Here is a 26505-nt window from a genome sequence, read left to right on the forward strand (position 1 = left end):
CTGTTTACACAGATGTTGCCGTATAGTAGAAGAGAGAAAGAAGGTGAGAGAAGACGAGGTAAAAAATTGTGTGTACATTTTTTTCTTCTGCTATTTGCTTCAATGCTGCAGTTCTCTACAAAGCTATCAATCCTTTTGGATTTAAAATTAAAACAATTTGGACATTTCTTGAAATAAAACAATGTGCCTTAACCTCCAAACTTGTGGTGCTGTGTTTTCCTTAGAAATTCAGAGGCTGGTAGATTTCTAGCTGTTGCTAGGACTCAAGGACTCAACGCGAGGTGGACAATGATTTGCATGGCCTGTAGATATTTCCTAGGCAAAGCGTGTGCTCATCATATCTCAGAGGAAGCGCAGAGAAGACACAATGTGCTTTGAAACCTCATACAGAATATAAAGATTCAAAGCTGTCAAATGTGGCATGCAGATTTGACTTGTCTTTGGAGATTGTGGAGAAATAATCAGAGCATTGCCTCATAGGAATCTAGCAATTATACAAAACAGGAGTAATATAGATGGACAGCAATATGCCATGTTCTACTTTTCTACAGTAGACCCATAAAATAGAGAAGATAAAGGTCAAAGGTCAGGTTGCAGATCGGAATTTGTTAGAAAACACCCAAAACCACAGGTATTCTACAGTCATCATCATCTGATTTGTTTAGCTGTTTGTTTTTTCCCCGTCAGCAGTCTATCCAACATGCCTGTAAATTTATGGGCTTTTGGCGGAGCCAAAGACTCATTCCAATCAATCAGGCAGATACATGTGGATGCACCATGGAGTTCTGGACCTGCCGAGTGCTTGGCCTGTGAGATTGAACTTGTCAGCACTTTCTTAGCACAAATCCCCCTGCCTCAATGCCCTGACGAGCGTTGTCTTGAGAACCATGCTGGGAGGAACGGGGGGAAATTCCCACAAAGTCAAGCAACAGGCAACACTAGACTCGCCCTAACGAGGCCTGAAGTGCAAAAAAAAACGGTGTTCTTCTTTGCACATTTACGACTCACCCACGCGAAACTCCCCTGCAAGCACCTTTGCAACAGGCAAAGCAACTCCACTATTAATTCACTATATGAAATTACGAGAAAGATATTCACACAAAACCACACACAGGCAAACTACTGTCATTGAACTTCCATTACATTATTGACCCCCTGGCTTTGTGTGCGGAATAACAAAAAAGATCTTACCTGCACATGCCAAGCAACAGATTGCGAGGAGGAGTAAGGGTTTGAAGGCTCTGCCTGCCATTGTGGTACTGGCCTGCAGCTTCTCCTGCAAGGGGAATGGTGGGTAGTCTTTCCCCGGGAGTTCACAAGGACAATCTTCAACCACACAGTCGTCGAGGGAGAAGCTTCAGGGCTTCTGCTGCAGCAGGAAAGAAAAGGGGAGAGAGAAAGTTAAAGAGCGACCTTTCGAGTGCATTTCAGTGCAGCCAAATAGCAGGGAATTAGGGAACTAGCTAATATTCTTGGTGGGACTAATGAAAAGAGACAGGGGAGACAGTGGTCCGGAGAACCAGGGATTAATCTTGGAGGGCTAATTGGGAGTCATGTGAGTTTTAAACGGGTGCACAGAAACACATCACTTGCCCCACAGCTAGTTAGAAAGGTCTCACTGAGGTGGCGGGGGGTGGCCGGGCGGCTGTGAAACCCTTTAGAACATGCCATGGGTTGTTTAACACACACTAATTGAGACTGTTAATAACTGCAGGATCTTGCGGCGAAGTCTTGCGAGGGCGGCTTAATCTACTGTCGCAGCATGCAAATCAGCAAGACCACAACTGAACTCTTTAACTTGACTGACCTAACTAAACCCACATGCTGGCCAATATACAAGGTGTGGCAGTGCCTTCAACTCCTCTGACCTCTTTAGCTTTGGAATAAATAGCACAGATGACATTCACAAAATTAAAGAAGTGAATTCACGCCATTTCGAATGATGTAAAGATATGTGGTTTTATTGCAATAGCCAACATTACTTTGAACCATTGCTTCAAGCAGCAGGCTATCATTGCAGCGTAAGCCCAGTACAATGGTGAGCGCTTTTTTGCTACTGAATGGTGAGGATTATCTTAAAACAGCGTCTATTCAGAGCAGGGAATTCTCTGTACAATACAGCAGTAATGGAGCACAAGGACAGCATTTTTTCAGATAACAGACCAGCACAGAGGATCTTGACACCCAGTGGTCTCCCCTTTCTCTCTGACCAACACTGACCAAAGAGAGCACTACTTTTTAAGTTTGAAGAATCAAGAGGTAGCGGAATGTGCGAATAACTTCTACAAATGAAGTTGTCAGCTTCAAAACACAGCCATAGATAAGGCCATTATCCATCTTCAATAAGTCTGTAGTGCAAGACAACATCAAGACGAGGGAGCCCTATCGTTATCATCTAGAGTAGAGTTGAGTGTGCCCAGTCAATACTTTGTAATGAATACATAAATAAAGCCATTCTAGATTTGAGAGGGTCACAATGCTGGAGGTGGAATGAAGGTCTTCAGATGGAACCATAACTCTCCACCTGTCCAGTCAGGATGGGGGCATGGAGGAGCCGAGGGATGAACTCGGGGGCTAAGGTGCTCAGCGTTCCACCGCAAACAGCTGCTGGGACAAAAGGTCCTTTCACTGGCTGGTAGCTGCGGGGGCCAGAAAATCGGTTTGTAGAATCACGACAAATATTACACTTCAGCGTAACTAGTGCCTTCCCTTTGATTTGCAGTGCCCATCCCACCACCCCCGGCCTCTTTACTAAGTTGAGGCGGAGCCTCGAGTCAAAGGAAAGCTGCATTCAGGACAGAAAAACTGACTTCTAGGACCTTTCTCACACCACACTGAAGAGTATCTGAAGCTTTAGTCGGGGGTGGGATTAAATCACGTGAATTTTGGCCAGGTGTCCACAAACACTAGACCTCAATGTTTGACGCACATGAACCATAAACAAGGTTAATAACTTGTGCTTGATTAAAAGCGATTTAAGATACTGATTTTGTTGCAGCAACAGTAGAATCACCTCATGTGACTTCTCTAAAACCCTAGCGAGGAATCCAAGCAGGGCTACAAATTCACTTAGTACTGATCTGGAAAAGGCATCACGACAAAGGCAGACGGTAAACTGAACATAATAAGTAGCTATGAAATACTCTCACTACTGGTGAATCGGGAAGACTTAATGCCAAACCGTCTCAAAATACAGTGGTAACAACTATAACATGCTCTCATTAACAAATACGTGGTCTCCAAACTGAAGCCATTAGATATTGAATTCTCTGTCTCACTTCAATAGCACACTGCAAATGAATGTCCTACGTTCACCTCATAACTCCAGTGAGATGCTGTGTGATATACTAGACAACCAAATGCATAACATTAACTAGTGATTAAGTCAATAGTGGAGTTAAAGGCAATATATACACCTCAACAATAGACCATTTCACCATTTGTCAGGAAAGCTAATAGTAAAATTAATTACTTCAAACTCCATGACCTAAAATGACACTGTCATTTTAGGTCAACTTTACGTCAAGTTTACATCAAGTTTAAAGTACAGTCTAGTTTCTATCATATCTGTGTTTGGCTGACCATCAATCACACAAGGAAGTACTGCTGGTTAATAAACAATTTGTTATTGAACCCCGACTTCAGTAAGTACAAAGCCATGTGTCTGTAATATCACACTGTTAAGAGGGGAAGCCTGACACAAGCAGCATTGTGGGTGTATGAAAGCACGGCAATGAAGGACCCCTTATTACGCAGTAAAACATTGAATGGGGTCACTGGGCTAACCACACGCACCTTTGATATGCTGTATACCGTTGACTACTGCATCCGTTCCGCCAAGAAGCTGTTGCAAGTGCCTTCTTCTACGCTAGTGGTGTGTTGGGGTGCTAGCATCAAGGCTGTGGATGCTAACAGGCTTTAAAACTGATCAGGAAGGTGGGCTCTTGCTAGGGGGCGGGGCAACCTTGGCACCCTGGAGTAAGTGAGAGAGGCAAGGACACTGTCACTGACCCTCAGGTCACCTTAACCTTAACTGTACCTCAGCTATAACACTCTGGACTCTTCTTGAATACTTAACTTGATTCGGATTCTGCACTGTTAGCACTGTTTATACTAAGAAGGTTTAAACTTTATATCGAGACCTGACTATATATATATATGACTAGTCCCACAGCTATGGATCAGGCCTTTGTTTGAATCTCTATTAGTCACACTTACACACCAAACACAAGCACAAACAAGTTCCTCCTCAGAGAGAAATCTCACTCAGAACAACTGAATGTGTGACCTATCTGGTGAGTCACAGAGCAAAGTAACCTACACATGCGCTAACAAGCATAGCTCATACTTTCCCTGACAAAACATATCAATCATAGCAATGTATGTTTTTTGCCTGATTTGACAACATAATAGAGTTGTCAAACAAAGGTTTTAGGTCACGTTTTTGTATGGCATTGCGTCTTAATTAATGTTAATTTCCTTACATGTGCCATAGGCTTTCTCTCAGACAAAAGAGCTGACAGAACTAGCAAACTTGGCTGTCAATAATGGCAAAAACGTATATTCATGAAATTGGCAAGCCAACATTCTTAGATAACTATATATAGTCATACCTAATCTACACGTAATGAGTCAATTCGAAGTGTCTTTTCATTTTATGGCCCCAGTTAACATAACTATAAACAATCCGATGTGTCACACACGTGTCAAACTGTATCTAAATTAAGTGTTTAATGTCTAAAGACATAAGCCATTGCAAGGCCTTTTAAAAACGTATGCGTGCACACATATATCTATTAATTTATCAATACATTTGCATTAGAACATAAATACATCGTTCTTTCTCGATAACGTGTACAGCAGTTTGACATAGAACAGTTTTGCACACACAGAATAAACATTCTGCACCGGTTATAGTCATACAGTTAGTGAATAATGTACTTAATAAAATTGCATCAGAGCACAAGTACAAATTGCCTAAAAACATTTGCGACACGCTATATTGTTCAGATTAGCTTGGAGTGCATCCCCTCGAGGCGCAAGGAGTGGGTATGTCAGCCTATGCCTGACACAGATGTGTCCAGGGCAGAACATGCACATGTTGTAAGACTATTCAAACAACATTTTTAACGTTTATTTTAAGTCATAGAGTCACTAAACAAATGTGAAGGTTTATGGCGGTTGGATAGACAGACATAGAAAACGTATAAAACTTTAAGATGAACACTGACGTACCATAAAGAATCTCCAGAAATGTCAATGTAAACTTTGTTGAAGTTGCTGCCGTTCGAAGGCGCAAAAGACGTGTTTCTTTTTCAGTGAAGAATTCACAACAAGTTGTTCATTACAACAACAAGAAAGGTACTGACGAAATAAAGCAGGATTATGAATAATGAGTGCGCTCCCTTTGCTCAAAACTTTTAAATACCTATCTCCGTTTTCTCTGTGGTCTCCATCGAAGGGTGGGGCTTGGAGGAGGAGGCTGCAAGGAAGGTTGTAAACTGGTTTGATCAAGGATGTTGATAACGAGGATTTGACGTTAGTTGTTATACTTTTATCTGTAAACACAGAGAGAGTGAATGGCTTTGCTTTAAGCCTACTTTCAAATATATTTGCTTGGTGGACGAGGTAGTCGTTGAAGCTAGAAGTGATAGTAACCATCACAAATGTAGGTGAAAGTTATCTGGGGTAAAAAATGAACGGTTCTATTAACTAGCAATTATGGCCACATTTCCTGCGAAGAATTGTTTACAAGACAATTTTATGTTCGAGTATGTATCAGTGCGTACGTTAAAAATAAACGGTACCTTTATAAAGCTTGAAAATGGTTGAGGGCATGAGATTTGGTGATCAAGAAAGGAACATTCTATGCAAAGTAGTTTGGTAGATCCACATGCTGAGTCTATATGTCTGATGTCTATAAAAATCTGTTATAACCCAGTTTATGAATATAAGAAAACCATCGTTGTTGGACGTTTATATTAATGGAAAAGCTTATCCGTGTTGTTATTTTTTGTTCTTATACGGGGTCTTCTTCGAAGATCTAAGAATCAAAATGAATGTAGTCCTGACATCTGAAAGGTACCTCATTATCGAAGCATCCTCCTATCCCCCATCCCACTCACGTTTGAGAATTTCTGTGATGTAGGAATCATTGATTTTGTTTTAGTACACACATAAATTCTGTTTTATTACTCACATTTATGTCACTGTATCTTGCAAACTTCACGCCCAGCTCTATTGTGACATCAATCTTTTCTGAAGGAGACGCAGCATTGGGTACAACATAAATGTCAGCATATTGATTTGCTATAATGAGAAGGAACTTACAACAAGGAGGGAGAAAACTTTGTTTTGGAAACATCTTGCTGCCTTCACAGAAACATTGATGTGCTGCTTTTGAAAGTTGACAAGGACGTGCTTAAAGAGATCATCTTATTTTACATCTCATAAATATGTATGCCATTGTGCAAGGTCTTTCGTGTTGTATGTTTATTTACTGTTTAAATTATACTTGTGCAAGGGCCATGTTGGTGGAGAGGGATAACATTTGACAATGAATAAAGCAAACATAGAATGAAACATAGAATCTAGGTTTGGTCCATATCTATGGATCTATATCTAAATATAGGCTATATCGCCTACATTAAGAAATAAGAGGATAAATGAAAATATAATAACATCACCACATTTTGATGTCAGATTGGAGGTATGGATGGTGGTAAAGGACCATGCCATACCATTATCAACTTTAACCATGATTTCTGATGACTGCTGTAAAAAAAAAAGTAAGAAAAAAATACAATTATACAAAAATACTTGACATGTTGATAGACCCCTACCTTTTTGGAGCAGGGCCTAAAAACGCATTGCCCAACCATACAGAGCATGTCGTTATAGGCATAATAGTGTCAACACTACCCAAGAGTATGAAAGTCTTCTGTACGCTTTGATACTATTCTGTGGTTAACACTGCCCTCTTGTGGTTTGGTGGCAAGTGGCATTCCTGACTCAACTGAAGTACTTACAAATAAAATGAATTTGAATTTCCTTATGAATTTGTGGTCTGGTGTGTCATGATCGGATCTTCTTTAGATAAATTGTACTGCAGAGGGAACAACGGTTCGGGCATTATATTAATCTAGCATGAGAAGCAGAATATAATGAATTTTAGAAAGGAACGTAAAATTCAATCTGAAGAGGCTTTGAACCGCTTATCTAATATTCAGACCTTGTTTTTTATGCACCGCCAAATTAATATTCTGGTAACCGACATCCGGTTTTCTTTTCATATGTATTTAATATTATGGCTTACACAGTTTCTAGACCAATCACGAAATAGTGTGAGATACATGCACATCCTGCAAAACGTCTCCCCTCCCCCCACCACTGCGCGTGGCCAAATGAAAGAGTTGAGTTCACTGTGTACAGCTAAGCTAGTTTACGGCGTGAAAGCTAGATTCTAGTCTCCTTGAGCTCTAAGTGGACTCGATGGAATAACGATTAGAAAGGGAATTTATTTCTAACGTTTGTAAGAAATTGTTTTAGCGATGGAATTGTCCCCCAAAAGATAGTTCTAGAAGAGTCATGTGACGTATTTTGGCCAGTGATGTTTTGAACTACAGTTGTTTTTTTACGATTGCTATCGTAGCAGCCGAAGGGATAGGTATTTGCCACATCCATCTGGAGAACGAATCGTTCAGTTAAATGTTTTGGGACCTTGATGTTATTAATCAAATCTTTTGAGTGTAGCAAAAGCGTAACTTTTGACACTTTTTGAGGAAAATAAAGAATGATGTGGCACGTGTAGCATTTTGACCAATAGGAGCTCGAGTTCAAAACAGAAGTGTATAAATACGAGGCGGTTGCCCGTAGAGACGTCCGCCATTGAAGACTTGTTCATCCCAACGTACTTGAAATTGTTGACCTTTATCTAGCTAGCCAAAATGTTATTTACTTGCTTACAAGTTTGCTTCTAGCTGTACATTTTTTATTTAGTGCAGGATCGACGACAGTCACATTGGGCATCTTCCAGCAGAACATCTTGGCAAAGAGCGTCTGTCTCAGTTCGGCAATTAAAACAATCTTGTGCCAGAGACGGAAAGGTAAATTACGAAACAAGGTTGATAGAGCTAGCCTAGCTGGCTAACAAACTGGTTCATGTTGTTCAACGAAGTCAGGGAATTTCACATTTGTGTCAGAGCTAGGCTCGATCAGAGGGCAAATTCTAGATCAGAGGGTAATTCCAGTCTTATACCACCAAATAGCACAGTAGCTAGCCAGCTAACTTAGCTGCTAGCTAGACCAAATGTGCTTGCTGTGTGGGCGGGGTACATTCGTTGCTTTCCAAGCAAACGCGTTGCATTGCTGGTCAACTTTTTGCAACCGTTTACATGTTTTCCAGGTTTCTGTGCTGTTTGTTAACTAACAAATTAATCACAAGTAGACGACACATCGCCAGCATCGCTTACGGCAATGGTTCTATCCCCGCCCATGTCAGAATTGGGCCCGTCCGCATGCCTTCAGACAAGGCCAAGCACTCAATGCGCAAGCATCACGGCGTCACTTAAAAAGTATATATTTTTTTGCTCGCTGATGCTTAACCTCAGCTGAATGCAAATGTCAAACTCAACTGTTTGGCATTGTTGATTTTTATGTTTTGACAGGTATGAAGTTGGCTAAGAAAGCTAGCTTGCTAACCGAAGTCGATACCTAAGTGTTATAAGCTAGCGGAGTATCATTAGTGCCCGAGTTATCTAGCTGCTGTACCGATGTGCCCACCAGCTAGCAACATGCTCGCATTTCTGGCGCTAGTTTTCAAGTTTGTGTAGTCCCTAACTATCCATGTCAGCTATTTTACTTAAAATTGAACAGATATTACATAAGTTTGTTTATAATAAATTGTTGGGTGGTGTAAAGTTTGTGCAAGTTCAACTATAGTTTGTGACAATCAACTGTAAATTGCAAATAAACAACCAAGTAAGATCAACATAACTTGTTACGTAAGTTTTTTATTTTTTGTAATTTGGTATTTACAAAAATACAAAGTGAAGATTATGACGTTTCCAATGTTTTTGTGGTAAGTGGCGGAACTAGAGCCAGTGTCATAATTGTTGTGACTAGTTGGGTGATGTAAGCAATTTTTAATTGTATTTTACTCGTTCCCGTTTTGCGGTTGTAATGCTTGCTATGGGCTACCCTGTTATGGCAATACACGTTAGTCTTATTTTAGGTCGTTCTAACTCATCAGATGAGGCGTAGGCTGGATTGATAGATTGATTTAACGACCGGTTGTGGTTTCAGTTGATATTCAGCCATTTGAAAAGTTGTTGCTTTACCCATATCAGTAACAGAACCTATAAGCTGATAATGACGTTATGAGGGATCTATATAATACATTTTATGCAAACCCATTCTATATCAAACTGGAGGTCTCAGTTATTGATAGAAGCACTAGGTGGCAGTATAAATCACGTATTCTCTGACGCTTATGGTTCCATATTGAAGATGGAATGCCAGTTGTACATTGGCATGTACTGGTATACAGAATTAATGTCAACAAACATTTGGAAAAACGTATGACAATCGCCTTTGCAAAATATTTGCAAAGAGCACTTGAGTGAACGTTGCTCAAATTAATAACTCAGCTCCTGCTAGAGGGGTGATGTTATCATCCAAACAGATACATCTTAAACAGGTCAAACTATGTTCTAAAAGCCTTTGGTTTAACCTTGTGAAACCGGTTTAAAGCTAATCACGTTCACTGGCAATTCTTAGATGTCCAAATACATTTCAAAACGACTCTCTTCTCCACTGGTTTAGGAGGACTGAGTGTGATGAGAGCTGGGCCACAGACCAGGAACAGCCCCTCTGTGTGCAGTGGTCTTGGATTGCGCCATGGCAGATGTTAGATCCCAGGTTCCCACTGGGACTGGAAACCCCCATCCACCAGAGTTTCAGAACCCAAAGAGGCACGGGCGTCTGACCAACCAGCTGCAGTATCTGGAGAAAGTGGTGTTCAGAGACCTGTGGAAGCATCAGTTTTCTTGGCCTTTCCGCCATCCTGTTGACGCTGTTTCCCTGAACCTTCCAGTGAGTAGTCACGTTTTCCCATAGGTGTCGAGGGAGGTGTTTTGACACCCAATTCTGGTTTTAATTCAAACAACAATGGCACTGTGTTCCCTATAAAGTTAGTCCATCTCCTCTCGTCTTGTTTTAGGATTATTATACCATTATCAAGAAACCAATGGACTTGAGTTCTATCAAGAAGCGTCTTCTAAACAATTATTATTGGAAGGCAATGGAGTGCATACAGGACTTCAACACCATGTTCACCAATTGCTATGTATACAATCGGGTAATGAGCCTTCAAATGGAGAATGTAGGGTTCTGCATTGATATACTTAACGGCAGTTGGGCTAAATGCTGACTTTAGTTTTCCATTGTTTCTAGCCCGGAGATGACATTGTTCTAATGGCCCAGTCCTTGGAGAAGGTGTTTTTGCAGAAAGTGGCCCTCATGCCTCAAGAAGAACACAAGGTGTCCACTGTGACCGCAAAGACATCGGGGAAAACCAGGAAGTCCTCTGCAGGTAACGCAAAGCTGGGCTCGTACCCTGCGTGTGATGAGTGTTTGTATCGCACAATATGTTTTAATACTTAGAATAAACCGTGTGTGGTCTGCTGTAGATGTGAAGCAGAGGCCCAGCTCGCCTGTGTCTGAGGTGGTGTTTCAGTAAACCGTGTGTGGTCTGCTGTAGATGTGAAGCAGAGGCCCAGCTCGCCTGTGTCTGAGGTGGTGTTTCAGTAAACCGTGTGTGGTCTGCTGTAGATGTAAAGCAGAGGCCCAGCTCGCCTGTGTCTGAGGTGGTGTTTCAGCAGACGGTGACGGTCATCCCTCCGGGAGCTCTTCACTCTATCCCCCCTGCCCAACTCTCCTCAAAGATGGCAGAAAAGGTCAGTTCCCTTGACCGCGACCACTCGGAGTACAAGAACAACGGCAGTTCTTCTACTATATTTCATATATATATATATATATAACTTCTCATTTGATGTCCTTTTTTACTATGTGTATGTATTGTTTGTTTGTTCTTAGATCAAGACCGGCGTCAAGCGAAAAGCGGATACGACCACGCCGACCGCGTCGACCATCACCAGCTGCGAGTCCTCTCCTCCCCTGGAGGGCTCGACTCCCAGCAAGCTGCTGTCCAGGCGGGGCAGCGGACGCCCCATCAAGCCCCCCAGGAAGGACCTGCCCGAGTCGCCCCTGCCGGGCAAGAGGCTCCGCCTCACGGAGCAGCTCAGGTACTGCCACGGCGTCCTGAAGGAAATGTTCACCAAGAGACACATAGGCTACGCTTGGCCCTTCTACAAGCCCGTCGACGTGGAAACCCTGGGTCTCCATGACTACCACAACATCATAAAGCAGCCAATGGATCTGAGTACCATACGGGTAACTTTGAAGTTGTTTGAAACGGCTGATATGTGCGTTGATCTGTTAGGATGAACAAAGCCATGCTGTCTTGAGCTGCTATCGATTTGAATTCCAAATTCAATGTTTTGTCACAGAAAAAAATGGAGAATCGTGAATACTCGACTGCCCAGGAGTTTGCTGCAGACTTCCGACTAATGTTCTCAAACTGTTACAAGTACAACCCGCCCACGCACGAAGTTGTTGCGATGGCGAGGAAACTCCAGGTACACATCCCTCGCCACGCAGCCTGCCCGCTGTGTAGATAAACCTGGCTTTGTTTGTGCAGGGCAGTGATGAGGTAGTAACTCCCAGAGTGTTTGCCAGGATGTGTTTGAGGCCCGCTATCTGAAGCTCCCAGACGGCCTCACCAAGAGGGACAGTCCAGGGGACAGTCGAGACCGGGGCGACGGGCCCCAGAGCTGCTCCAGCGCCGAGAGCAGCGACAGCGAGACGTCCTCCGAGTCGGAGAGCTCCTCCGACACCGAGGAGGAGGAAGAGAGAGCCCTGCGATTGGCCAATCTCCAGGAACAGGTTTGTCCCGTCCCCCACCTCGACGTGTACTGCTTCGTCCACGTTTTACCTGCGTGGTGTCTTAACCCCGGGGCCGCTCTGTGCAGCTGATTGCAGTACACGATCAGCTGCAGAGACTCACCAAGGAGCCCCTGTCGAAACCAAAGAAGAAGAAGTCCAAGAAGGAGCAGAGGAGGAAAGAGAGGGAGACCACCCGGCAGAATAGGAAAGAGTCCAAGGGCAAATCCAAAGGCATGAAAATGCCAAAAGGCACGACCAAGAGCTCATCCGTCACGTGAGTGAACTTTCTTTCCCACGAGCACAGGACGTGCGCTCAGAGGGGCGTTTTCTAACGGCACGTTGTTTCCAGGCAAGGCAAGTTGGCCGCCGCTGCCGCGCCCCACGAGTCGGACGACGCCGGGGCCGCCGCGCCCATGTCTTACGGCGAGAAGAGGCAGTTGAGTCTGGACATCAACAAGCTGCCCGGAGACAAGCTGGGCAAAGTGGTCCACATCATCCAGGCCAGGGAGTCGTCCCTACGGGATTCATGCCCCGAGGAGATCGAGATCGACTTTGAGGCTCTGAAGCCTTCCACGCTGAGAGCACTGCAGAGCTTTGTCAGGATATGCCTGAGGAAACACACAAAGAAACTGGACCGTGAGTAACCCCCCCCCCCCTCCCATCCTCACCCTCACCCTCATCCTGACCAATAAGGTTTGCCCCCACAGAACCTGTAAAGCAAGCATTAGACGCTGACCTGATCGATCACGATCTGCTCTTTCAGAGGAAAAGCCAGCTAAAGCCAAAGGAGAGAAGCAGTCTGCGAAGAAGCAAGAAGTGGCGAAACTGCACGTAGCTGAGGAGGAGAGCGTGACCAAGAAGAGGAAAAGCACAAGTGAGAACAGCCTCTTTGACACGCGTCATGGATTAAGAGGGCTAGCGATGCAATGATATAGGTCGACACTGACGAAGGGATATGGCTGTCATTGTTCCTCGTGTTTACTCACTAACCTCCCGTTAGACATTGTGCTGTATGCTACCTGAGTGCTCCCCCGTGTGACTTTTATCTGTGTGGTGAACAGGTCAGCCGCCCGCAGCTCCCACCGACCCGGCCCGACCCTGCCGCCTCAGCGACAGCAGCCACAGCAGCTCCTCCAGCTCCTCCTCCAGCAGCAGTAGCAGTAGTGATTCTAGCACTTCTGATAGCAGTGACTCTGAATCAGGTTAGCTGTTTTCCTCGGCAACCCCCTCCCTCCCACCCCCCTCACTCCCTCCCTCCAACCCCCCCTCCCGATTTATTTTACTGTAAGGGCTAAAGCTCTGTCCTCTTCACGCTTACGGACAGGAAAGAGAAATCCCTCCAATAAATCTGCCTCGACGTGTTCTTTTGTAGCAATAGTGTAGCACCTGTTGGCAAAGTTAAAACTTGAAGAAAAGAAAATTAAAGTGTGCATTGTTTTATTTATTTTTGTTATGTTCATTGGGTGTTTTTCATTTCTGTGGTCGTGTTTTATCCGTTTTTATTCTCTGAAGGCATGATCCAATCACACACAAAGATATATTTCAGAGAATTAGGTTAAATATTTGTTTATCTGGTATTGTTCTGTTCACCTTGGTAGCTGACCATGTTCATTTTTCCTCTATATATTGGATCATATCTATATCGGCAAATTAGCAAGATTAGATCTGCAGGGTTGGTAAAGTGAATCTATGTTACGGTAGTTCTTTAACACATTGACAAATTTGCAGATTGTTTCCCTGGCTATACTGTTTACAAAGTTAAGTCACTTTTCTTGCAGATTTAACCTGGCTAAATTACTCATATGGATTAATGAAGGAACCAAAAAAGTATCACATGTAGCACCTTTAGTGTAAATACCATCCCTTTTAGACCTACTTTGTTTAAAGTGAGGCCAATCAGCGTTTTATGCTATGCCCAGCCATGTTGAGAACCAGGCTGAGGAAATATTGAGGTAACATGCTGAGAAAATTGCTGTACAGCACTGAAACCAACTATAAGCTCTTAAATTGATGAAAAGAAGGATAACACGTGATCGAGTATGTGATCTTTTTCCTTCCCTTCGCTCCATCGGTCTAGTTGAGCTCAGATCTTCCTCACTTTAAACTACAGCACTGATTGTTCTCCACTTCCAGCTGTCTGGATTAACCAGCCTACTTGTGTTTGGGTGTTTTATAGGGGTTTGTATTTGAATGAGGGATACTGGCATGATACACACCTTGTATATAGAACAGATTGTATTTTAGTACTCGAAAGATTGTGATGGCCATGTAGAACTTGTTTAGTAGAGCCTGAGATGTTAACCTCTGCAGTTTGCTGTTGGTGCATTCTGTTTTGTGTCCAGCGCTTAGAGGATTAATAAATACACTTTGATAGACAATCAATACATGTAATGTTAAGTGGTACTTTCTTTCCACGTAAGAAAAAGTGATACAACTAATGTGGGAAAATACTCTATCTTTAGGGGGGGGAATACTCTATCTTTAGGGGGGGAAATACTCTATCTTTAGGGGGAAAATACTCATAATATTTAGGGGAAACTTTGAAAGGGAGTGGATGATTATTTTCTTACGGTAGGTATATTTTCTGTTTCTGTATCTTTCTGTCTCTTTTTGTTGTTGAATTTTTGCAGACATATTTACTGTATCTAATGAGGTTATAGATGGGAAGAGGGCTGTTGGGTTAAAGGCTTTGAATTACTATTTTGTATTGTGCATATCTTTCAGTGCGGAAAACAACAAACAAGAAAAGAAAAAATGCTCGCCATAAGGTTAAAGCCAAGGTAAATTCTTTATTCTTCACTGCCATTTACCTAAATGCACCGTTTTTGATAAGTCTCTTTAGTGGTTGGATGTGCAATTTGGTGCATTTAAAACATACCATTGTAATTTTAAACAGAAGGTGAAACGCAGAGCCAATAAGGTGTGCAAGTCTGACAAAACAGACCAATCAGAAGCCATGTCCCAGAAGAGCCAAACTTCGGCTTCTTTGCAACCCCCCAAAGAAGAAAATGAAGACCAGTCCTCACTGCAGTGCGCAGCGCAGCTTTCTGACGAGTTGATTCTCTCTCCAGGTAATGGCTGTATCCTACTCTTACCTGTGTCAGTGCATCTGCTGTTTAGAAAAAGCCAAGGTCAGCCAGGGACAAGAGACGAGCGTTTGTCCACCGATCATGACAAGTCTGCGAGGAGGTTGAAAATGTGGAAAAGGTGTGACCGTCCTTGTCTCACGTCTTCCTTCCTTTCCACTCCACCTCAGCCTTACACAGCCGCCTGCCTCCACAGCCTTCCAGACCTAGCGCCACAGCGGCACCTCTACCTCGCAAAAGCAGACAGGCGCCCGAGCCTGCCAGCCCTCCCCCGCCACAGGAAGCCCCCTCTGAACCCCAGCCCCTCTCCCTCACTCCCCGGGACGCCACTCCGCCCACAGAACAACCCCTAGGGCCTACTACTTATAAACCATCCCCAGACCCACCACCCCAGTCCCTGCCCATGATTTGCCCCTTAGCTCTCCCACTTCAGTGTCTTCCACCCTCCCATACACAGGAGGGGAACCCTGGCTGTCTTTCACCCCATCCTCCTGATAGGGCTCAACAGGAAGGTAAGAGGGTACACTGCTAGCCCCCCCCCCCCCCCCCCCCCCCCCCCCCCCCCCCCCCCCCCAGCTTGTGGCATGTCCCCCTTGCACGCTGCCCTCTGTCCTCGTCTGCTCCTTCCTGTGTGGCTTGTAGGTCGTCCTGTCGCGGTTTGTTTTTAGGTTGCCGTGCTCCCGCTGTCGCAGTATCCCTGGCTGCATGTGCCCGTCAGCTTGATCCCTGCCCCAGTTCTCAGCCTGTAAAGCTCCTAATGTCTCGGTTTGTTGTTTGTTTTTTTTAAAGGGTTGTTTGTTGTTTGTTTTTTTTAAAGGGTTGCCGGCTGTGCTCTCCCCTCTGACCTCTCCACCCGCAGCCTCGCTGCCGTCTGACAGCGCCAGGTTTGAGGTAGCGAAAATTTAAGATTCGTGTACTTGGATTTTCCCTTTCCCCTTTTTGAAGTTTAATTTTATTTTATGTATGGGACCATTTTCCAAGTTGATTTGAATTCATTCCAGCATTCCATGTTTTTACTTTCCGTCAAATTCATTGGTATTTGTGGCAAAGGAGAGAGTGGGTTGTGTCTTGGGTATTGAAACTCATTTGACTGTTGGATGGCATCGGTCTAAGTTTGGACAGTGATGGGTTTTTTGTGTACCGTCATTTTTTTCTTCCGCAGCAGTGCCCACTGTTGTCTCCGCTAGAAGACAGCCCATTACAGCCCTTGAAGGATGAGAGGAGGTCACAGCAGAAACTGCCCAGTAAGCAAGACGCCGGGCACACACTGTGGAAAAGGTCTCACTTTATAATTCTTTTGCTGAGCTGTCTTTAACAAGCCTGTGTTTTTTTGTGTGAATTTAATGTCTCCCTAGGTACCAAACACTCTGATGGTGTGCATGACTGCACTTCCACCAGCCTGTCCCATCTCCAGCTTTGCAGTACTCCCTGCAAACCCGCTCAAGATGGAAAATCTCAACCTGCTAAAAAGGTTTGTCAGTGTGGCTGTACCAGTAATCACATGCAGCTTCTCCGCGTGTCTATTGGGAAGTCATTTCTTTTATTTTTCACGACATAAACTGAGCATGATTCTCTGTAGGATATTGTCCTGAAGAACGCAGACTCCTGGGCCAGTTTAGGAAAAATGGCCACCCTCACCCCCTCGACTCTGAAGGCTTCCAAGGAAAGCTTTCAGCAGTTTCGCAAGGTTGCCATGGAGAAGGAAGAACGTGAAAAAGCCCTCAAAAAGATTCAGAAGGAGACTAGCTTCGAGAGGAGGGCTCCCGACAGGACTAGGTATTCCTTTCAAATAAAACCTTGACATCTGGACAGATTCCCTTGAGTCACACCCCTTGTCATACTGTGGTGTCTCACCATGATGCCGTTTGGATTTCTCCTTCAGTCTGGCACTGCCACACAGGGCCGACCCACCAGCCCAACCCAGTGAAGAGGTCTCTGATCTCCCCTCGGAGGATGTCCCTGAGGCCCCTCGACCTCCAGAGCTCCAGGTAGAGGAGCCTCCCGCCCCACCTCAGCCCCCCAGCGGCGCCCAGTCCTCCCTGGACAGGGACAGGGAGATGGCCCGCAAAAGGGAGCAAGAACGACGAAGGCGAGAAGCAGTAAGTCCTGGGGGGGGGGGGGGGATTCTGTCGTATGACGGAATCAATTTTTTCCTCTGTGCAGTTTATTTTCATAAAATATTCCACTCAATGTTTTCTTTTTGTTTTCTTAGATGTCGGGTGTCATCGACATGACGATGCAGAGTGACATTATGGCCACATTTGAAAAGAACTTGGAGTAGAAGGACTTGTGTGACCAATTGGGTCTCCCCACAAACGATGTCGCTTCCCATGCGCACGCCGGAAACCAACATTTTGATGAAGGAAAGGACGTATAATCCTTCGGAAGTGTGTCTGCCAGCACTGCATATCTACATAACCCCTGTCCCGTTTTGTAACTGCAAAAACAAACAGTACTATGTAAAAACATACTGATCTTGCCTGAATATTCTGTAGGACCTTATATTCAGATGGATGTTGGGAGTTTGTTTAGTTTTTTTTTTACTCGTAATAGTGATTTGTAAAGACCAGCACTGAGACATTGTTAAACGTGCAGAGACGTTGATTCAGAGTTGGCAAAATAAGTGGTGTTGTTAAAAGAAATGTTTGATATGAAACCCACCTACACATTGAGTCCTTATGATGGGTTCTTGTTCACCTTCTGGAGTGTCCTTCCATATGGCAGCATACAAACCACCCAATCAAAGGACATGTTTACATGCTAATATCATTCCAACTTTCGCTGCGATGTGTAGTCTGGTTATTTTGCTACAGTCAATAATTGTACCCTGTATATATGATATAGATATGTATAGCATCTCTTCAGTTTACACGGTTTAAAAAAAGCGATCTCTATCCAATGCAAAGGTTTTGAAAATGATGCTCTGAGTTATACATGTCGTATGTGAGGTATTTAAGTATATATAAGTAGTTTTTGCCTTGTTTATAATGTTCTAGGGTGTGTAAGAAGATATTTGTAAAAGGAAAAAAAGAAAGTATGACTAGATTTTTTGTTAACCAGAAGGGCATGTTTTTTCCATGCCAAATGCCAGTTTCCAAAGTGCCACCATTGGTTGACTGTCGTCTTGATAGTTTGATGTGCCATATTGTAGTACACATTTACAAAACTTAAGGTGTTGTTGATGACTATTGTGTTGGTTTTTCTAATCAAGTTTAAATTCTGACTGTAAATGTTCCTTGAAGTACTTATTGTTTATTGATTCAATGGTTTGCAACATCCTGCAGTGTTTTCCTCTGACATGATAAATAGTAGCACTTTATTCTGTATCTAATGTTATGGGCATATGCCATACCATAAGGAAAGATAAATAATATAATTTTTGAAGAGATCGGCTAAATCATTAAAATATTTTCATGGAAGCGTGTTTTTTTCTTTTTCATTGTTCTTGTTCATTGTCTTCGGTTATTTGCATGAATCATTAATAGGTTTTGTTTTCTTTACTGTACATAGAGGAATAATTAATCAAAGTAAATGCTACCTCAGATTTTTGGTTTTTCCTTTTTAGCAATTCTTTTGAAAGATTGAGACGTTAAATAAAATACTCTTTTATATGATGGCTGAAGTCTTGACCCTATTTATAATCTGCAATGATTACGGCATGTCTCTAATGAGCCGTTATATATGGCAATATTCCGTATTTTCTGTTCTTGCTCATTCAACAGCCAAGGGCAATTCCACAGCGGCAATAACAATGAGTCTTGATGCATTGGGTTTCATTTATAGGTCTAAATCCCCTGTCTTGGAATGAGCTGTAGTTTAGTAGTTAGTGATTACGATTTTGTTTTTCTCGAGACATATTTACAGCTCTTTCATAGCCTACCTAAACTCACTGGTTGGTCATGAGTCATATTAAAACCACTTCGTGGCTTTCAGAGTAGGCTATATACACCAATTGTTATTTAGCTTCGTGCACGTGAAAGGGTTTTAGAAAGTAGGCATAATCTGTTGCAGTGATTATCCTGTTTAGTATTTCGGACTACACTGGCTTTTAAGTGCAGCAACAATATTTCGATCTGCACTCACTTAGTATCAACCTTTGCTGTCAGACGCAAGCGTGAATTCTGACGTGCTCTTCTCGCCGTTTTCCAATCAGCTTGCCTACTGGGATCCACCCCGGCGGGCAGTCTTGCAGATGCGCTGTTAGAGGAACGTCAGGATTTGCAATGACCAATATTTCAGGATAATCAGCCAATTAACAAAGAGAAATCAATAGGTAACGTAATTTGTGTTCATTTCCTGCGGTAATGTAAAGATGGCGAGAGTGCTCCACAACTTGCTGTTGTTTACAATCAGACTTACGCTAAGGATCAGAGTTTTCGGGTATTGGTCATTGATATACGGTTATTGTGCTCTCTGCACTACCGTAGCGTTGCTGAAACTTTGGTGGAACATAATTATAAGGCCGTCAACAACCTTTCAGTGGGGAATTCGCGAAACTCCCCCTGCTTGCCTGAATGACACGTCCTTGGGAACCCACTGTTATGTTAGAATAAAGGTAAGACATACTTCACATGGCACATTAAGGTTGCCCACAGTCTATTTAGGAGTAGCATATTCTATTGTGTAAGCTAGCCCATGCCTTAAAGAGGCACACACACCTTGCATGACTGTAACGTAGATTATAGAGACGTCAAATCAGGCCTGTATTTGTAAATCGTGAGGCATCTAGCAATTTTAGACATTTTCGATTAAGCATTATGCGGACATCCCCTCCACTCTAGTCCGCAGTCTCGGGTAGTGCTGAAAAAACAGCGCCGCCGTTCACTGTAGCAAATATTCAGATCCATGCAGGGGGAAATATCGCAGGTTGTGTGTTTACTGCGTGTCTACATGATACGTAAAACCTATGTCAACTAACTTTATGCTGTGTCAGACAAGAGGTGATCTGTATTTCTGAGAAAATGAATATAATCAACTACCTACTTTTTGGGCTTCATGATTTTCACATGTCCCAATAACTTCAGATGTCAGTGACAGAGAATGTCAGAATACTTCGGATGGCATCATAGTCATTGCCTTGTGTTTTGTTTCTCGTGCCATAAATCAGACCAGCCGTATTGTTATCCCAGAAGATAACGCATCAGCCTGCCTGATTAGGACTAGATAAGTGTCGACGTCTCAGACAGAATGGCCCTGATTACTGTTGACTTAGTCTTGTGCCCTCCTCTCAGGAGTCTGGTTTGAGATTCCACTATGTCGCTGCTGGGGAGAGAGGAAAACCGCTCATGCTGTTTCTACACGGCTTCCCAGAGTTCTGGTAAGACATGTCTCATGTTTGCTCCAAACCCAAGAAGAAGCTGAACATGTTTTCTATATGATAAAACTGCATTCGAAATATACGGCCCCTGGCTAATGTCATGCTGTACGTGTTTAGACTATGATATCGATTTCAGACTGCACTACAGCTCCTTAAAACCACAGATAATGTTACCATTTGGCCCATGTATCATCCAAAGGTGATGACCATAGTGTCTCGTTAGAGTTAGAGGCTGCTGGAATGAGGCCACAGAAGTTGTCAGGTACTGTAAGATGATCCCATATCTCAAGCCAACTCCCAGTGCCGTGGACAAGACAAGGCAGAGCTTAATTAATGGGGCCTACGTCCCATTCCACTCCATTGCCCTCAATGTGCTCTCTGATCTATTAGAAAGGGTTGAGCCTTAGTGACTCAGTGATGTTGAAAAGTGCTAGACCTCTCCTTTCTTTGCTCGGGTGGCGAGGGGGCGTATGGCCGCTGGGGAAGGCTGGGTTTATTTTAAATCTCATCTATATTCCAAGATATTGGGTTCTAGTGCTGTGCTCTTATCCTGACTCATCTGAATCACAGCCGGCGTTCCGCGTCGGGCTCCACAGCAGACAAGATCTTCAATTAGGAAGCGATCCCAGGCCACATGATGAGGAAGGAGATTAGAATTCAAAACTTATCATGGAACGTAAAGGTGACCTTCGGTCAGACTGAAGTTAAACTGAGTGCCAATGCTACAAAGTAGTAAACATGTATAGTGTAGCGTATATAGTAGAGTATACAGTGCTACGCTGTATGATCGAGACAGGAAGATACAAAAGTATGTCAAGTTGTTCATTCATTTAAAGTAAATGTGTACACTATAATTTTGGACGGTGTTGGAAAGGACACTTCGTGCATGATCGCACAATGACTATCTCTACTGTGTGTCTGTGTCTGTGTCTGTGTCTGTGTCTGTGTCTGTGTCTGTGTCTGTGTCTGTGTCTGTGTCTGTGTCTGTCTGTCTGTCTATCTGTCTGTGTCTGTCTATCTGTCTGTCTGTCTGTCTGTCTGTCTGTCTGTCTGTCTGTCTGTCTGTCTGTCTGTCTGTCTGTGTCTGTCTGTCTGTCTGTCTGTCTGTCTGTCTGTCTGTCTGTCTGTCTGTCTGTCTGTCTGTGTCTGTCTGTCTGTCTGTCTGTCTGTCTGTCTGTCTGTGTCTGTCTGTCTGTGTTTGTTTATTTGTTTCCCACAGGTTCTCTTGGCGCCACCAGTTGCGTGAATTTAAAAGTGAGTTCCGCGTGGTGGCTATCGACATGCGAGGCTACGGAGAGTCTGACTTGCCCCTATCTAGTGAAAGCTACCGATTTGACTACCTGGTCACGGACGTCAAGGACATTGTAGAATACCTTGGTAAGAGAACGGGGGGGAGAGAGGTATTTCGTCCGTCTGATGATCCAATGTTTTCCAACCTTTCCTCAGGGAAAAGAAACAATTGAGATTGACCCTAAAATGCCTTTCATGGCAGGGTGATTAGGCAGCCTGGTGTCCTGAGTCAAAGTTAAACTTGTTTTGTCAATTTGTACTCTGGACAGCCTGTCGGGCTGCAGTGTGGCATGACAAGCTTCCTGTGACTCATACTGAGTAAACGTGGGCTGTTGTGCAGATACAAAGCCCCCCAGACTGCTGCCCCCCATCTCTCTCTCTCTCTCTCTCTCTCTCTCTCTCTCTCTCTCTCTCTCTCTCTCTCTCTCTATTTATCACACACACACTCAGGAAACTTCCACTTAGACCTGGGGCTTACTTATATGGGTATACCAGTGTCCTTCACCTTTCATCACTGCTGTTACTTTTGTATCAAACTGTTTTCCATTTCAAAATAAACGTTTTTAAGGAGAAGAAAACATCTATAAATCATTTTGGCCATGTCAGTGTCTGGCTTGAATCAGACACCACATTGGCCATGTCATCATGATGTAAAAATGATTTCCCTACTTGGAGGCTCCCCGGTGGTTCCCCAGTTAAGTGCACATATCATATTGACTAGTCTCCACAGGAGATCAGTTTCTTTGCATCTCTCTCTCTCTCTCTCTCTCTCTCTCTCTCTCTCTCTCTCTCTCTCTCTCTCTCTCTCTCTCCCGCTCTCTCTCTCTCTGTGTCTCTCTCTCTTTCTCTCTCCCGCTCTCTCTCTCTTTGTCTCTCTCTCTCTCTTTGTCTCTCCATCTCTTTGTCTCTCTCTCTCTTCTACGTGTCCTGTCACTCTTCAGAAATTCCTAATGATGATTCATCTCAATGGGAGGGAGAGTGCATCTCAGTGGTTAGAGCATTTAACAGCATGTCAAGAGGTTGCAGGTTCAAATCCCAACTGTAGTGTATGTTGCTTTGGTTCAAAGTGTCTGCAAAATGAATACATCACTATTATAAATGGTGCTGAACAGGAAAGCAGATTACTGTGTGGAGAGCAAATGTGATCAGAATGCCCCAGACTTAAGCAATGACCTTGATCTCCATTTAAACTTCTATTGTGACTGACACATATGATTGATATTGTTTTCTTCAGAGGAACAGTAGCAACTGCGTTAACAGACTATTTCAAACGGCTGTCGTTAAGCTATATGAATGAACATTGAACACTGAGCATCTTTCACTTCACTGGTTTGATGTGCCGTGTCACAACTGTGCCTCTTTTTCTCCTTAGGTTACAACAGATGCTTCCTGGTTGGCCATGATTGGGGCGGGACCATTGCCTGGCTTTTTGCCATCCATTACCCAGAGATGGTGACAAAGCTAATCGTCCTGAACTGCCCTCACCCGTCTGTGTTCAGTGGTACGTCCTCCCCACCACCCAGGGGCCTCTCAGCATCGTGTGATGAGAGGCAGCATCAACACAGCGATGGCTGAGGCAACCACGGCTAAATATCCCACGAAACCAACTCCCTCTCCTCGTGATAATTAGAGAAGATCTGCTGTGTAGCTCTTGGGTTATAATCATGATTACCATCATTCATTAGCGGGTGTATTACCCCTGCCTTGTGTTTACGGCATCCATCTGTTAAGTCCTCTTCTTCCTTAAGGGGGAGTTGGGGTAGATAATTGCAGTGATGCTTTAATGTGAAGCTGGAGCAGCTGGCTTGATTGGCAGCTAGGAAAAAGATGGAGGCAGAGGCAGTGATGGGAGGAGGTCAGCCTGGCGAAACACTTCCATTGAAGCCCTCCGCATCTGGCAACAGCACCTTTTTGGATATTTGTATTCTGTTGACACTCACTGTAGGGCGCCCTCTTGTCATCTTTTGTCCTCTCTCCTCCCCTTCTCTCCTCCTCTTTCTCCTCTATCCATTTATCTAGATTATGCCCTGCGCCATCCCAGCCAGATGCTCAAGTCCAGTTATTTCTTCCTGTTCCAGCTTCCTCGCTTCCCAGAGCTCATGCTCTCCATCAATGATTTCAAGGTGAAGCGTCTGTGTTTGTGTGTGTGTGTGCGTGTGTGTGTGTGCACACGATTTGCTTTGAAGGCTTTCAAGGTCATCTGTGCATGTTGGAAGTGCGTGTGCATTGCCATGAATGAAAATCCTTTTGTCATCTGCATTGTGAATTCCCAAGGAATTGTAATTGGCTTAAAGAAAAATGGGTGACAAGTTATCCAGGACGTAATTAGGTGAAAGACACATAGGGAATATAATGTGTTGTTGAACTGATCCCTGGTTTTCATACTTGCTCAATTTTACTGTCTCATTTACATTACATTCACTAAAATGAATGGAGATATGCTTTATGACATTCAAATAAGGTCATTTCACCATTAATAACATCCCCTTTTACTGCTGCACCTAATATGTTATCACAATAACATGCGTGACCTTGCGTGTGAGTGGCTGGATCAGATCCCACCCTGACCATATCCGGACCCTTTTCACTCACCGCCTGTGTTCACGGCGTTCCCCACTGTAGGTTCTGAAGGACTTGTTCACGAGCCGCAGTACAGGGATTGGCCGGAAGGGCCGATGGCTGACGGGGGAGGACTTGGAGGCCTATCTGTACGCTCTGTCTCAGCCTGGGGCTCTCACTGGGGCGCTCAACTACTTCAGGAATGTCTTCAGGTGAGGAAGAACCCGGCGAATTAAGCCTGAGTCGTCCTACCCCCTTGTGAAAGTATGAATCCTTACTGCCCCCTTTTGTTTTAAAGATATCTCTTATTAGTGGTTAGATAAATTGCTGGTTTACTTATTGAGAAAGATGTGGATCCGTTTGCTAGATTGGCACTGTACTGTTCAACTTCAGAACTGCACATCTGAATTACAATCCAACATGAGCCACTTCTCTTCATGTCACTGTGTTGTATCGCTTCCTCTCCTTCTGTTTCCTACATAGACAGACTGACAGGCAGAAGTTAGGCAGATCCACATGCACGCACGCTCTTACACACACACACACACACACACACATTGAGTTCTGAGTGCATGTGTTTCTGACTCAGCATGCATGACTGAGCTCACCATCTGCTCTCTCCTTAAGCAGGCACTGTCTCTCAGAACAAACACTCATTTTTTAGCTTTTAGTTACGTAAGATGATTACCACTGACCCATTCCCAATTAGCATCTCTGCAAGCTTCCACAACGGGAGACGAAAAAACAGTATATAAAATACCAGTCAAAAGGTAGCTCATTATTAGGCTTGGACAGTATAATTTGACCCATTTAATGGTGCTCTCTCCACAGTTCCCTCCCACTCAGCCAAAATGATGTCAAGGCTCCAGTTCTGCTGCTGTGGGGAGAGAGGGATGCCTTCCTGGAGCAGGAAATGGCCGAGGCGTGCCGTCTGTACATCAAAAATCACTTTCGACTCAACATTATTTCGGGGGCGAGCCACTGGCTGCAGCAGGACCAGCCTGATATCGTCAACACCCTCATGTGGACTTTCCTCAAGGAAGGCGAGGGACGCAAAAACTACAGGAACTGAATCTATAACGAGGCCTCTTCCCCCACCCCCCCACGCCACACACCCTCACTCGCCACCACTGGAAGCCTGGAATATGCCTGTGAAAACTAACCGACGTAGAGATAATGCAATCATTCTTTAGAAATCCTACACATTTCAACTATTTTTTAAGATGTCAAAATTGAGCGAAAGAACAAAAGCACACTATTAAGGGAGAAGACACAGTAGTTTGACAGTTACTCAAGACCTTTTTGCACATGACATCGGCCTTAAAGTTTGTTGGTTGCAACATTACAAATGTGTGGCAGAACCTCCATGTGAGTCGTATTGTGTGGTGCCTTTTAACTTAGAGTTGTGATGTTTTGCGGCGTAAAATGTGCCAGTTCCTCTGAGATTGAGCTGTGGCGTTGTCTGCTATATGTGTCACCAGATTTCTCCACTGTCTACTTTGGACACGGTCGTTTGGGAACCCTTTCCCAGTCCCTCTATCAGGTAGTGTTGTTGTCTTAAAGAAAATGTTGTTCTTTTGTATTTTTTTGACTAAATTTGCTCAGATATTTGAGAATGTTGTTATCTTGATCTTCCTGTATAGAAAAAAAACTGTGATGGTTAAATATTGTACTTGTACTTTTTGTATCTCTTCCTAAACACTGCATTTTGAAATCCACTGAGCCAGGTGTGCACCATTTTGATTTTTTAAACAAATAAAATGTAGTGTGATGCTTTGGAGTTATTCTATTCTTGCATCTTGACTTACATCTTGCATTAAAGTTATGCTGGATTGGCTAAACTACACCTTTAGAGATAATGTGAACCAAACTATTTAGCTCAAGAAGCTTTATGCATTAAAGCCTGTTTTCTCGAAACATTATTTCAGATAATGATAGACATGTAATTGCTTGTATGGAAACACGTTGGAAGAACATTTTGCATAAAGTGAAAGTAATATGAGCATGCATTTGGGACTAAGATTATGAAATCAATTATATTTTAATATTTACGGTAAAAGCATATTACGTCACTGGTGAGTCTGCCACAGTTGTCTAGATCCAATCTACCCAGATGTTGGCAAACCGCGCTTTTTTGTTGTGAAGAAAATTCCGTAAATAATTTAATAAAATACTTGGCACAGTTGTTTGTTTTTGTTGTATTACTGACTTTGTGGATAGTATAATATGTCATGTTAGACTGTAAGTAGG

At 43.6% G+C, this 26505-nt stretch overlaps 3 protein-coding genes across 7 annotated transcripts in view; 2 read left to right on the top strand and 1 right to left on the bottom strand.

Moving 5' to 3' along the window:
* The window catches only part of tgfbr3 (transforming growth factor, beta receptor III), a 48820-nt gene extending 43351 nt beyond the window's left edge, over positions 1–5469 (bottom strand). The window contains exons 1-2 of one of the 3 annotated variants that reach the window (XM_047049891.1): positions 5236–5469; positions 1192–1366 (exon numbers count right to left, since the gene is read on the bottom strand). In XM_047049891.1, coding sequence (XP_046905847.1) covers positions 1192–1252 — 61 coding nt within the window. In that variant the 5' untranslated portion in view covers positions 1253–1366; positions 5236–5469. Of the gene's footprint in view, positions 1–1191; positions 1370–3795; positions 4001–5235 lie in introns of those variants that run through there. The other 2 variants (XM_047049890.1, XM_047049892.1) reach the window with 2 other exon arrangements.
* A 1922-nt stretch (positions 5470–7391) lies between these two features.
* Positions 7392–18703, top strand: brdt (bromodomain, testis-specific). Of its 3 annotated transcripts, XM_047049546.1 has the most exons (22): positions 7392–7909; positions 7999–8105; positions 9823–10092; positions 10220–10357; positions 10453–10591; positions 10831–10955; positions 11095–11451; positions 11568–11696; positions 11797–12003; positions 12090–12277; positions 12353–12639; positions 12767–12877; positions 13065–13205; positions 14728–14783; positions 14900–15074; positions 15260–15601; positions 15907–15980; positions 16252–16333; positions 16445–16560; positions 16669–16865; positions 16972–17188; positions 17302–18703. In XM_047049546.1, exons 3-22 carry the CDS (start codon positions 9898–9900, stop codon positions 17368–17370), a joined length of 3345 nt encoding a protein of 1114 aa, XP_046905502.1. In that variant the 5' UTR covers positions 7392–7909; positions 7999–8105; positions 9823–9897; the 3' UTR covers positions 17371–18703. The 3 variants fall into 3 exon arrangements, with proteins under 3 accessions (XP_046905502.1, XP_046905503.1, XP_046905504.1); XM_047049547.1 differs by having other exon boundaries at positions 7392–8105; positions 16255–16333; XM_047049548.1 differs by lacking the exon at positions 15260–15601 and having other exon boundaries at positions 7392–8105.
* A 555-nt stretch (positions 18704–19258) lies between these two features.
* On the top strand, positions 19259–26373 carry ephx4 (epoxide hydrolase 4). Its single transcript, XM_047049693.1, has 7 exons — positions 19259–19644; positions 20321–20406; positions 21626–21783; positions 23069–23197; positions 23716–23819; positions 24319–24467; positions 25087–26373. The coding sequence occupies exons 1-7, from the start codon at positions 19402–19404 to the stop codon at positions 25325–25327; spliced, it is 1110 nt and encodes a 369-aa protein (XP_046905649.1). The 5' UTR covers positions 19259–19401; the 3' UTR covers positions 25328–26373.
* Positions 26374–26505: the final 132 nt, after the last annotated feature.

The sequence above is a fragment of the Hypomesus transpacificus genome, chromosome 26 (assembly GCF_021917145.1).
Source record: "Hypomesus transpacificus isolate Combined female chromosome 26, fHypTra1, whole genome shotgun sequence".
Classification (NCBI taxonomy): domain Eukaryota; kingdom Metazoa; phylum Chordata; class Actinopteri; order Osmeriformes; family Osmeridae; genus Hypomesus; species Hypomesus transpacificus.